The sequence below is a fragment of the Gobius niger genome (assembly GCF_951799975.1).
Source record: "Gobius niger genome assembly, chromosome: 22".
NCBI classification, from domain to species: Eukaryota; Metazoa; Chordata; class Actinopteri; order Gobiiformes; family Gobiidae; genus Gobius; species Gobius niger.
In genome coordinates this window covers 17,437,176-17,449,518 of record NC_136873.1, presented here as the reverse complement: position 1 = coordinate 17,449,518, position 12,343 = coordinate 17,437,176, and the positions used below count along the sequence as shown (strand labels likewise).

The 12,343-nt window shown below is 44.0% G+C and overlaps 1 protein-coding gene across 1 annotated transcript; it reads right to left on the bottom strand.

The window, feature by feature from the left end:
* Positions 1–2,241: 2,241 nt before the first annotated feature.
* Positions 2,242–10,663, bottom strand: LOC306981245 (interferon-induced protein 44-like; the record flags this gene model as incomplete). Its single annotated transcript, XM_079580805.1, has 7 exons — positions 10,172–10,663; positions 6,223–6,271; positions 5,963–6,158; positions 5,732–5,884; positions 5,488–5,659; positions 5,119–5,219; positions 2,242–2,427 (listed from the first exon to the last, which is right to left on the bottom strand). The coding sequence occupies exons 1-7, from the start codon at positions 10,644–10,646 to the stop codon at positions 2,242–2,244; spliced, it is 1,332 nt and encodes a 443-aa protein (XP_079436931.1). The 5' UTR covers positions 10,647–10,663.
* Positions 10,664–12,343: the final 1,680 nt, after the last annotated feature.

Below are 12,343 nucleotides of genomic sequence, written 5' to 3'. Positions count from 1 at the left end.
GTTCCAGCGTCCTTTACTTCCTCTTTTTTGTTGTTTCTACTCTTTCCAAACAATAAAGAGGCCGTGCGGAAATCTGCATCCTGTAAGTATTCAAAGTCAAAAGTGTGAATCGCTGTGTAAGCGCTGTGAGGGAGGACTTTGCAGCTTCAAAAACACTCGTGCCTGAGTCTGGACATAAAAAAAATCCTGTCATTTTCAGCATAGATTTCTACAAACTATAGGGTGGACATTTTACAAGAAAGAAAAAGTCAATGCTTTTCAGTTTTAGACAAATCTTCAATTTAACGTTGTGTGTTTTAAGTCCAAGAGTTAGCACATAGCTGGGTAGTTGGCGTCGTGCTTTTAATCTTTTAATATTTGAATGAAGAGAGTAAAAAATGATGCTAAAAATGACTGGGGTGTTTTACGTCCAGAGTCGGGACTGTTGAGCTCTATTCGCCGCTGATACGGCAACACAAACACGTCTAAACGGCGCCACCTGCTGCTCTGGAGTGTCCGTCATGAGGGTTTAAGCACGGCGAAACACAGCTGAGTTCTGTTTTCTTTGGAGCCGTCAAAGAAATGTAAAAGTGAGAAGTTCTCGACACAAATACTACCGGTCCAAAGTGTTGTCCCTGGGGGGAGCCCGGAACACTTTCCCAAGGAGAAGCAGCGGTTCTCCACCAAGCTCCTCACGCCTTTTCACGGGAGCTGCCCGTCCCGTCGGCGAAGAAAAGCACATCTTGTCTAGGGCTGGGTTCTGTTACGTTTTTTTAGGGATGCCAGTACTTTAACGACGCTTGGTTTACGATACTTTTTCAGATACTAAAATATTTGTCGTCTAGAACCAGAAAACAGAGCAATAATGTGTGGGAGATCTGCAGGGTTCATCTCCAATGACAGGTAATGTGTGAAAAATGGGGAATCGTTTGTGGGAAAATGGAGGGAAATAGGGAAAATATTAGTATTTAAAAATAAAACTTATAAAAAGGAAAATATACATCAAATGTATCTGAGTCCCTGGACGAACAGCGTAAAAACTTGGATCTATAGATATAAGATTTTGATGCTTTAATTTGTTTATTGTAATCGTTTAACAGTGCCCAGCCCTAGTCTTGTCCACTTGTGTCTCTAACTGGTCAAAACACACACCCTGCTGGTCATAGCTAGTACTGCAGATCAACTGGAGACACTGATTTGTTGCTTTTAAATCGTTTAAAACACTTCACAAGAGAAGTTGGGAGCAAATCATGTGGAAATTTGGCTTGGAAGTGTTAGCTTAGCATGAAACTTTCAAAACAAAAGCCACTCCAGTGTGAAATTGGACTGTCAGCCGCCGTCCAAGCGCAGCTCGTGGACTCTGAATAATCATATCTTTGCGTTTTGAGATCCAAATTGCCGCCGCCTTTGTTTTACTGGACGTTTTGAGGAGCCTGCACAGTGCCATAGCTGACCCTCTGCTCCGGTCACGTGATGTCAAGGGTGACGCCGCCAAACTCAAAGTGCTTCAGTGTTTTTTTTTTTATGGTTTCGATTTCGGTTGGATCCACGTACTGGGAGCGGATGTCGTCATTTCAGGTCGAGAGAACTAGCTTTTATCATCGCTCTACGGAACAGGCGCAGGATTTTGAAAGATAAAAATAACTTGGAAAATCCCTAAAGGCTAAACCTAAACATTATTTGTTTATTCTTAGCTGATCGTTTGGATGTTTGTGTCTCTCGAAGGGAAATAAAACCTGATCGTTTGGAGAAATCTCTCAAAAACGGAGTCATGGGCGCTTGCTCTCCGTTTGAATTCCTACAGCGTGAATCCAACTCGAAGGCCGAGCTTCATTCGACGTGTTTTTGGGGACATTTTTGAGAGAATCTAAACTGTGTTGTGAACTGCGTGGCCATACGTTGGAACCCAAAGGACTCCTCGAGTGTCACGAGGCCAAGAGAGAACGCGTGTCTTGTATTGTATGTGCACTAACCCGACTGCGATGTGTGTTTGAATGTTTTCTTGAGCACAGAACATTTTTTATTATGATTATTATTTTAAACTAATCATTGTTGTAAAAAAGGACAATAGCCAATGTTTTTTTTCCTTTAGTTTTATCAATGCGAGCGATCAGTGGTTTGTCATTGTATTACAGAACTGAACTGAACAGACATGGTAATAAATACAGCGTTATACGAACTGAACTGTGTGGTTCTTTCAGAGTAATACTGCTGATTTCAACATGCAGGGTCTGCTTGTGCTCACGGTTTAACATGCGGGTTTTATGTCGCGTGGCTGAGGCGGTCACTGAGGTCGTCGAAGTAGTTGTCGGCGAATCGGAGCATCTGCTGCAGAGCGGACAGCAGCAGCACATCCACAGACACCTGCAGCGCCACCTCCTCGCTGTAGTTCTTCAGAGGCAGCACACAGGACAGAGGCAGGCCCAGGTGCTCGCCCGCCTGCTGCAGCTGCACACAAAGCACACAAGGTTGTAATGGAGCGGTCGCAGGGCTCAGAGCCGCTCACCTCCTGCTCCAGCTGTACAATAACAACACATTATTTTTAGATTAACATAAGAGAACTGACACAGTAATGCGAGAGCTTGACTTGTCCATAAGACTGTGCTGGTTGCATCTAAGTTAGCTCCGCTTTAGTCGTAGTGACCCCTTGCATATTTTGAATATATTATTTTATTTTTTTTATTGTTTTATTTTATTGAGATTATAAATCTCTTTTCCAAGAGTATTGTGGCCAAGAGGAAGCACACCTACAAACTACAAACACAAAGACTGAAAATACAAATGTGACATTGTGAGATCAATAAGACAACGCATTTGCAACATGAGGATCTTTCTTGCAAAACATTTAAAAGTCTTTTGAACATATGAAGTGAGACCACTTCATACAGAGGGAGGAAAAAGTGAGTGCACCGTGTGGAGTTTCTCACATTTCTGACTAAATTGGTCATGTGGTCCGATCTTTATCTTCAAATCACAGGAATGATTAAACAGTGTTAAACTAGTGCCACCAAAACATTTACATTTTGTTTACTGGCCACAACATGTAAACATTCAGAGCAGGGAGGAATAAGTGAGTACACCGTCTGAATTTCACTGAACTACAGCAGTTTTGTAAAGAGGAATGATCCAAGAACAGTCAGCAGAGTCAGGAAACAAACTCAGAGTCAGAGTTTGTTTCCTCATGGCCTGGACAACGTGATATCATCAATGGAAAAATTAATCCACAAATTTATCAAGATATTTTGCAGAAAGACCTGAGACATTGACAACAGCGTGGAATCCCTTGTAAATATCTGCGGACTCTTCTTTTGCAGCAGTAACTGCTTTCCTGTTGTTGCAGATTAGACGCTCACAACGACAGGATGAATCTTGGGCCATTCCTCTTTACAAAACTGCTGCAGTTCAGCGAGATTCAGGCGGTGTACTCACTTATTCCTCCCTGTCCTCTGAATGTTTACGTGTTATGGCCAATAAACATATGATCAAATGTGAATGTTTGGGTGGTATTAGTTCAAGCAGACACTGTGTATCATTGTTGTGATTTTAATAAGATCGGACCACATTTAGTGACCTATTTAGGCAGAAATGAGAGAAATTCCACATGTTTTTTTTTCATCCCACTGTAGATGCGATAAAAACAAAACAAAGCGGTAAATATGGATTGAAACAAACTTCTGCAGACAGAATGGAGCCTGACCAGCCGCAATGATAGCACAAGCTCCAGAACATGGAAGTGTATGTTAGACACTTTGTAAAGCACAGACATTAACCTGTAAGAATCACCTCTAACAGAGCTTCAGAAACACCCACCTGTAAGAGTTCAGCTTAAACAGTTTGTCTTTAGAGGTAAGACTGGGCTTTCATTACTGTTTTATTATGCAGATGGACGTTCACAAAGATTATTTTCTTTGCATTGGACTGTTATCATGAGTTATTTATTTGAGCAGATCTGTGTTATTATTGTGAATACACGATATTAATGATACAGTCCAGCTTTATTACAGTGTCATTTATACTGTAATAGTAATGCTGTTAATGCTGTTGGGGCGCGGTGGCCCAGTTAGCAAAATTTGTATGGCCCAGATGTGGCCCACGTCAGACACATTGATTTGGCCCACATACCGCGTGGATTATCGGCCATAACGCGGTCCACATCCGGTTTCCACATCTGGCCCATACTAAAACCACAACAGGGCCAACTCTTAGCCAGTAGTAAACCAAATTACTCAAAGGTGGTTCAGACATGGCCCACTGATGGTACATATGTGGTCCTCATTTGGCCCAGTGCAGTGCCATATATGGAAGAAAATGTTTGGCCCACGTCTGGCCAACGTACCTCACTTTTGGCTCACATTTGGCTCACATACCGCATGGATTGTCGGCCATGACGCGGTCCGCATTCGGTTGCCACATCTGGCCCACAATAAACCTATAACAGGGCCAACTCTTAGCCAATAGTAAACCAGATTATTTAAAGGTGGCCCAGACATGGCCCACTGATGTTACATATGTAGTCCTCATGGGTCTTGGCAAGTCCCGGCACTTCTTTTTGTCCACTTAAAGAACTGCATAACTAATTCGAGGGAAAGCTGCAAAATACATAAGGTTATGCTCCACAAAGATGTTATAAAAGGTTTGATTGAGTTTTTTTTTTTTTTTTTTTTTAAATGCTCAAAAATGCTATATGTTCTTCATAACCCTGGTCAGTAATCGCGCAGGAATCTTCCCTTTACTGTGCGGATGCCAAACTACTCCTGGTATTATTACGCCTTACAATATAGTTCCCCCTTTTATCCGCTTAGAAATTCCACATTGTTTAATTTTGTGTAATTATACTTTGTAGTGGAACACTTCACGTAACCATATTTAAATAGGGAAAAAGTGGAAGACCTTGGTAGCTTCTATCTTGACCTGTTTTGGAGCTATAGAGGAGAGAGGGAGAGGCTAAATGCTAACGCCGTCTGCGCTGTGTTTACGTGATTGACGAGTTCTTTAGGACCTGTCTGGTCTTCCCCCGTGCCTTCAAAGCTAAGTTAAGAACATATCTCAGTATGTAAAAACGGTGGCCTATTCCTTTAAGTGATCATCCAAAGGAACACGTGTGAGAAAAGTGATGAACACATGGAAACATGACATTACCAGGTCTTTGATGTAGCCACTCTTGTAAACATTGGTCAGGTCCTCTTTCACTAAAGGACACGCTTCATCCACTTTGGTGATCAGGGCCAGCTGAGGGATCCCTGCACACAAAACATCCACATTAGGATCCAGCAGAGAACACACGAGGAGTCAAACAGCCTGTCCCCAATCAGAGTGAGCGTAAACACAGCCGGCTATGTGAAGCTAGAACATAACATGGCCCCCATGTCCACCAAGGGGCCTCCCTCAACAGCTCGCTCCGATCCTTATCCACCTGCTTTCTACACTCACACCTCACTCAAACGAGTTCTATTTGATCAGCCAGCGGTGGGTCTCGCCCGAGCAGAGAATCCACACTCCTCGACTGACCCATGAGGTTGGCCTTCCTGCGGACAGCGTTGAGCTTGGCCTCCAGCTTTTCGGGCATGATGGAGATCTTACAGGCGTCCAGGACATAGACCACACAGTGGACCTTGTCTTTGAGCTCTGGAGCCTTCCGGTATCCGGGTGTCTCCGAGTGCAGAGGAGCCGCTGAGTTGAACTGAGGGAAGAGTTACTACAGTCAGATGTTAGGTCTTTAGAATTGGGATGGTTTCAGCAGATAGAGTTTTACCTGGTAACAGTCCGGCACGTGGCCTTTGAGGATGCTGCTGATGTCATCAATATCAAGCCCCGCCCCTGTGCTGTCCTCCAGTCCCATCGTGTCACACAGGATGATGGGCAGAGGCTTCCCGTCTCGGCCAGCTTTCACTGAGTATGTTCGGAACTGTTAGGACACAAACCTGATCGTTACTGTGAGAACCTAACAGAGTCTCCGCTCTGCAGCAGCTCGGGTGTGTGGTACCTGTGTGGTGAGGCTGGTCACAGAGCAGCCTGCCATGGCCTGGCAGGTCACATGACCTCTGAACACAGAGTTGATGGTGTTGAAGAAGCTGGACTTTCCCGCCCCCACGGGCCCCACGAGCAGCACTCGCACCTGGGACACAGCGCTGTCCAGGGGCTTGTAGGCTTTGATGCTGTCCATCAGCTCCAGCCTCCGCCTGTGCACAAGTTTCCATAGTGACGTGTCTTACCAGAGTCCAACTGTAATGTGCTGTTCCTTACTTTGACTCCCACACGACGGTCCTCCATGGAGTCTCCAGCTCAGAGCTTTCTGTGTCAGCAGAGGACAGTTTAGTAAATGCTCTGAACTTTTCTACCTTCACCAGGCCTAAAGCAACAAACCAGTCACCCATTCACTCTCTCATTCATACACCAATGTATGCAGACACTGGAGGAGAGGAGGGTGAAGCGTCTTGCCCAAGGACACAATGACAGTGTGCATGTTCAGGGGCTGGGATTCAACACCAACTTGGCTCCAGGCAAGGGCTGCGTCCGAAACGAGCAGATTGGTAAGAGCTCTTACGCCAAACCGGATGTGCGTCAGCGTCCGCCATGACAAGACGCTTCCGAATTGGTTTGTCAGTTAGGAAGCAGTTAGGAGAAGGAGCCTCGATGCTAACTATCATAGCCACTTTAGCATAGGGACCTCTGGTGCTAACTATCATGGCCACTTTAGCATAGGGACCTCTGATGCTAACTATCATAGCCACTTTAGCATAGGGACCTCTGGTGCTAACTATCATAGCCACTTTAGCATAGGGACCTCTGATGCTAACTATCATAGCCACTTTAGCATAGGGACCTCTGGTGCTAACTATCATGGCCACTTTAGCATAGGGACCTCTGATGCTAACTATCATAGCCACTTTAGCATAGGGACCTCTGGTGCTAACTATCATAGCCACTTTAGCATAGGGACCTCTGGTGCTAACTATCATAGCCACTTTAGCATAGGGACCTCTGATGCTAACTATCATAGCCACTTTAGCATAGGGACCTCTGATGCTAACTATCATAGCCACTTTAGCATAGGGACCTCTGATGCTAACTATCATAGCCACTTTAGCATAGAGACCTCTGGTGCTAACTATCATAGCCACTTTAGCATAGAGACCTCTGATGCTAACTATCATAGCCACTTTAGCATAGAGACCTCTGATGCTAACTATCATAGACACTTTAGCATAGGGACCTCTGATGCTAACTATCATAGCCACTTTAGCATAGGGACCTCTGATGCTAACTATCATAGCCACTTTAGCATAGGGACCTCTGATGCTAACTATCATAGCCACTTTAGCATAGGGACCTCTGGTGCTAACTATCATAGCCACTTTAGCATAGGGACCTCTGATGCTAACTATCATAGCCACTTTAGCATAGGGACCTCTGGTGCTAACTATCATGGCCACTTTAGCATAGGGACCTCTGATGCTAACTATCATAGCCACTTTAGCATAGGGACCTCTGGTGCTAACTATCATAGCCACTTTAGCATAGGGACCTCTGATGCTAACTATCATAGCCACTTTAGCATAGGGACCTCTGGTGCTAACTATCATGGCCACTTTAGCATAGGGACCTCTGATGCTAACTATCATAGCCACTTTAGCATAGGGACCTCTGGTGCTAACTATCATAGCCACTTTAGCATAGGGACCTCTGGTGCTAACTATCATAGCCACTTTAGCATAGGGACCTCTGATGCTAACTATCATAGCCACTTTAGCATAGGGACCTCTGATGCTAACTATCATAGCCACTTTAGCATAGGGACCTCTGATGCTAACTATCATAGCCACTTTAGCATAGAGACCTCTGGTGCTAACTATCATAGCCACTTTAGCATAGAGACCTCTGATGCTAACTATCATAGCCACTTTAGCATAGAGACCTCTGATGCTAACTATCATAGACACTTTAGCATAGGGACCTCTGGTGCTAACTATCATAGCCACTTTAGCATAGGGACCTCTGATGCTAACTATCATAGCCACTTTAGCATAGGGACCTCTGATGCTAACTATCATAGCCACTTTAGCATAGGGACCTCTGGTGCTAACTATCATAGCCACTTTAGCATAGGGACCTCTGGTGCTAACTATCATAGCCACTTTAGCATAGGGACCTCTGATGCTAACTATCATAGCCACTTTAGCATAGGGACCTCTGATGCTAACTATCATAGCCACTTTAGCATAGAGACCTCTGGTGCTAACTATCATAGCCACTTTAGCATAGGGACCTCTGATGCTAACTATCATAGCCACTTTAGCATAGAGACCTCTGATGCTAACTATCATAGCCACTTTAGCATAGGGACCTCTGGTGCTAACTATCATAGCCACTTTAGCATAGGGACCTCTGATGCTAACTATCATAGCCACTTTAGCATAGGGACCTCTGGTGCTAACTATCATAGCCACTTTAGCATAGGGACCTCTGGTGCTAACTATCATAGCCACTTTAGCATAGGGACCTCTGATGCTAACTATCATAGCCACTTTAGCATAGGGACCTCTGATGCTAACTATCATAGCCACTTTAGCATAGGGACCTCTGGTGCTAACTATCATAGCCATTTTAGCATAGAGACCTCTGGTGCTAACTATCATAGCCACTTTAGCATAGGGACCTCTGATGCTAACTATCATAGCCACTTTAGCATAGGGACCTCTGATGCTAACTATCATAGCCACTTTAGCATAGGGACCTCTGGTGCTAACTATCATAGCCACTTTAGCATAGGGACCTCTGATGCTAACTATCATAGCCACTTTAGCATAGGGACCTCTGATGCTAACTATCATAGCCACTTTAGCATAGGGACCTCTGATGCTAACTATCATAGCCACTTTAGCATAGGGACCTCTGGTGCTAACTATCATAGCCACTTTAGCATAGGGACCTCTGATGCTAACTATCATAGCCACTTTAGCATAGGGACCTCTGATGCTAACTATCATAGCCACTTTAGCATAGGGACCTCTGATGCTAACTATCATAGCCACTTTAGCATAGGGACCTCTGGTGCTAACTATCATAGCCACTTTAGCATAGGGACCTCTGATGCTAACTATCATAGCCACTTTAGCATAGGGACCTCTGATGCTAACAATCATAGCCATCTTAGCATAGGGACCTCTGGTGCTAACTATCATGGCCACTTTAGCATAGGGACCTCTGATGCTAACTATCATAGCCATCTTAGCATAGGGACCTCTGATGCTAACTATCATAGCCACTTTAGCATAGGGACCTCTGATGCTAACTATCATAGCCACTTTAGCATAGGGACCTCTGGTGCTAACTATCATAGCCACTTTAGCATAGGGACCTCTGATGCTAACTATCATAGCCACTTTAGCATAGGGACCTCTGATGCTAACTATCATAGCCACTTTAGCATAGGAACCTCTGATGCTAACTATCATAGCCACTTTAGCATAGGGACCTCTGGTGCTAACTAACCGGTGATTAGGAGCTATGTGCCATCCCACAAGCCACTGCACCAAACCCCCCACCCCCATTGGCCCCACCCTCAAGTGATTCATGCTCGTTGATTGACAGGAGCACATTTAATAATAAAAATAATAATAATTAAAAAAAATATGATTCTGCACAAGCCAAACTTTATAAAAGTGATAAATCCATGTTGTCGTCCCCACAGCTCAGTCACATGTCAGTGTTAAAGAGGAAACTCAGGAAACAGATTAAATGCTTTTGTTTTCATTTAGTAGAAACTTAAGCCACATGGATCATTTGCTGCTGTCGCTTTATGAAACAGCTGTTGAAGTAAAATAACACTAAAGGGAAATGTTTGGATCATTTGGATTTATTTTTCTCCTTAAATGTCTTTGTTTGGACACTATGTTGTTGTTGGACACTAGGGGGCGACATGCACTTTTGTTTGACCTGCACTCCACCAATGACTTTAAAGAAGAAGAAAAACAGCTGTTGGTGATGTCACTTCCCTTTCCCCTGTTTAAGGGGAAATTTCAATCTTTTTTGTCTCACGTACCCTTTAGTATTTACGCTCCAAGTACCTCCTAACGCAAGGATCCTGCCAACTAAAAGAGCCAAACCCTGGTTCATCCTGATTCGGAAATGATCATGAGCTCTCTCGCTCACACACACATGTCTGTGGTAAACGGATGAATAACAGATTTACCTTCCACCTGGTACACCTCACACTCGATCAGCTGCAGGTCGTTGCTGTGCATTTCTGCAGCAGGAAAGTTGTAGTACTTTCCAGGACTACTAAAAACCACAGCTTGGTTTCCATTCATAAGAACCAAATCATTTCCAAAGTATGGTCCATTGTTAGCTACCATATAGACAGCATAAGGACTATTGACAGAGGGATATTTAATGATCCTGTCTCCTGTGAATGTAAAGAGGAAGGCCTTCTGGTCATTGGCATATTGTCCTGACTGACAGAAGGGGGCGCTGGTGAATCCTCCGAACACGTTTCCGGAGCGGTTGTAGCCCACAGACACAGTGGGCCCTTGGTTGTCACAGCGCTGGTGAAAGGCCGCTGGGGTGAAGCCGTGGATGGAGGCTTTGAAGAGCAGAGTCAGCTTCACTCCTCCTCCCAGCTCCCGCGACAGCGCCCTCTGCTGGGCTCGGGTCAGATTGGAGTTCATGCTGAAACCTTCCAGGGACAAGAAACAAAAATGAATGAAGAAATGAACAAAATCGATGAATAAAATGCTCACAGAGCACCTCAGGCAAATCACTTATAACGCCAGAGTAACCATATAAATGTCTGTGTCCATGGAATAATTTTAGCCATTTTGCATTTAAAAGACCTTATAATTGAGCAGCACAGGGTTGCCAGGTCGGAATTGGCCGATTTTTAAAGCCATTCCGCGGGTGAAAAAAACTGTCCGCATTTTTTTGCCTTGCTGTAATCAATGTCAAATTGTCTATTTCTATCTTATTTTTGATCAAAATCACTGTTTCCAAGGCAAATCCAAGGCTCTGTGAGCTGCTTGTTCAATAATGGAGGGAGGTGGGGGCGGTTTCTCATCGCAGGAGCACATGCTCTGTTAATGAGTAAACAATATTGAAAATTCCAGGCGTGCCGTATGTCCGCGGGTTTTCCGCGGTTTTCAGATATTTTTGGGCGGGTTTGGCTGCCCAGACCTGGCAACCCTGGAGCAGCATCAGCTTCGTGATTGTAAGCTATGCAGCGGCGGAGTGATCTGCCTCAATACTCCCTCAAAATGTGATCATTCATGTGATGCAAGGTCAGATATATTCCTAAAATGATTCTATTGACACAGACATTTATATGGTTAGTCTGGTGTTATAAGTGATTTGCCTCAGGTGCTCTGTGGAGCGGGTCACACTGTTTTTAATGTAGGCTAGCTGATATTGTAGAAATGCGCTAGCCTAGCACCACAAAACTCTTCAAATATAAGAACAACAAAAAAATATCTCCAGAAATCAACAACACTCTGGAAAACTAGGAAATGAGGCCCTGTGTCAAAAATCCTGAAACATCCCTTTAAAAAGGCGGGTGCTCCAGAGCCTGTCAATCAGCACATCTGCACTTAAAAAGCTTCCACTTTTAGTGCTGATGTACAAAAACCAGCATGGATAAAAATACCACTAAAAACATGTAGAATAGGTTGCGTTCACGTTTTAGGATTCTATTTCAGTTGGAGGGCAGGTGCCAATACAACTCTATGCAGTTTTTGAAAGAAATTTCAAAATGTTTTCCCTGATCATCACTTAGTGACTTGATTCCCAAACCCGCCATATATATATTTTTTATGGCTGAAAGTCCTCTCTACCAGCCAAAATCACAAATATGTTTTGGAATATTGTCTTCATGAGGAAATAATTACACCATAGTTCATATGAGCTGAACTTCAAACTTTGTGACAGTTTTTCTTTCATGTGATTTGGCTCAAGAATTACAGAGAAATTATCAATTAAATAAGAGTAGTATCTGCATTTTGAGCGACCAGTAGCCTGGCTCATGGAGATGGTCCCCGGGCGTGGCACTGCCATCACTCACTGCTCCTACGGGTTGCCCCAGAAATGACTCAGAGTCGGTGAATAGCAATAATGTAGTGCCCTCTAGTGGTCAAATACTCAAACAACAGTAGATGTCAATGTACTGTTATGCACCAGTGTTGAACATGATGGGCATGGGCCACATCCAGCTTCTGTGGGAGGATGTCTGAGGCATGACTGCACACTGATTTAAAGAGTTTTACCCAATAAATAGAATTGAAATACAAGCATTTATTTTAGGACAGACATTTTCACGATTGAAAAACACCTCATAAATGTACAAAGAAACATTTATGAGGCTCACCGCCCCTAAAAT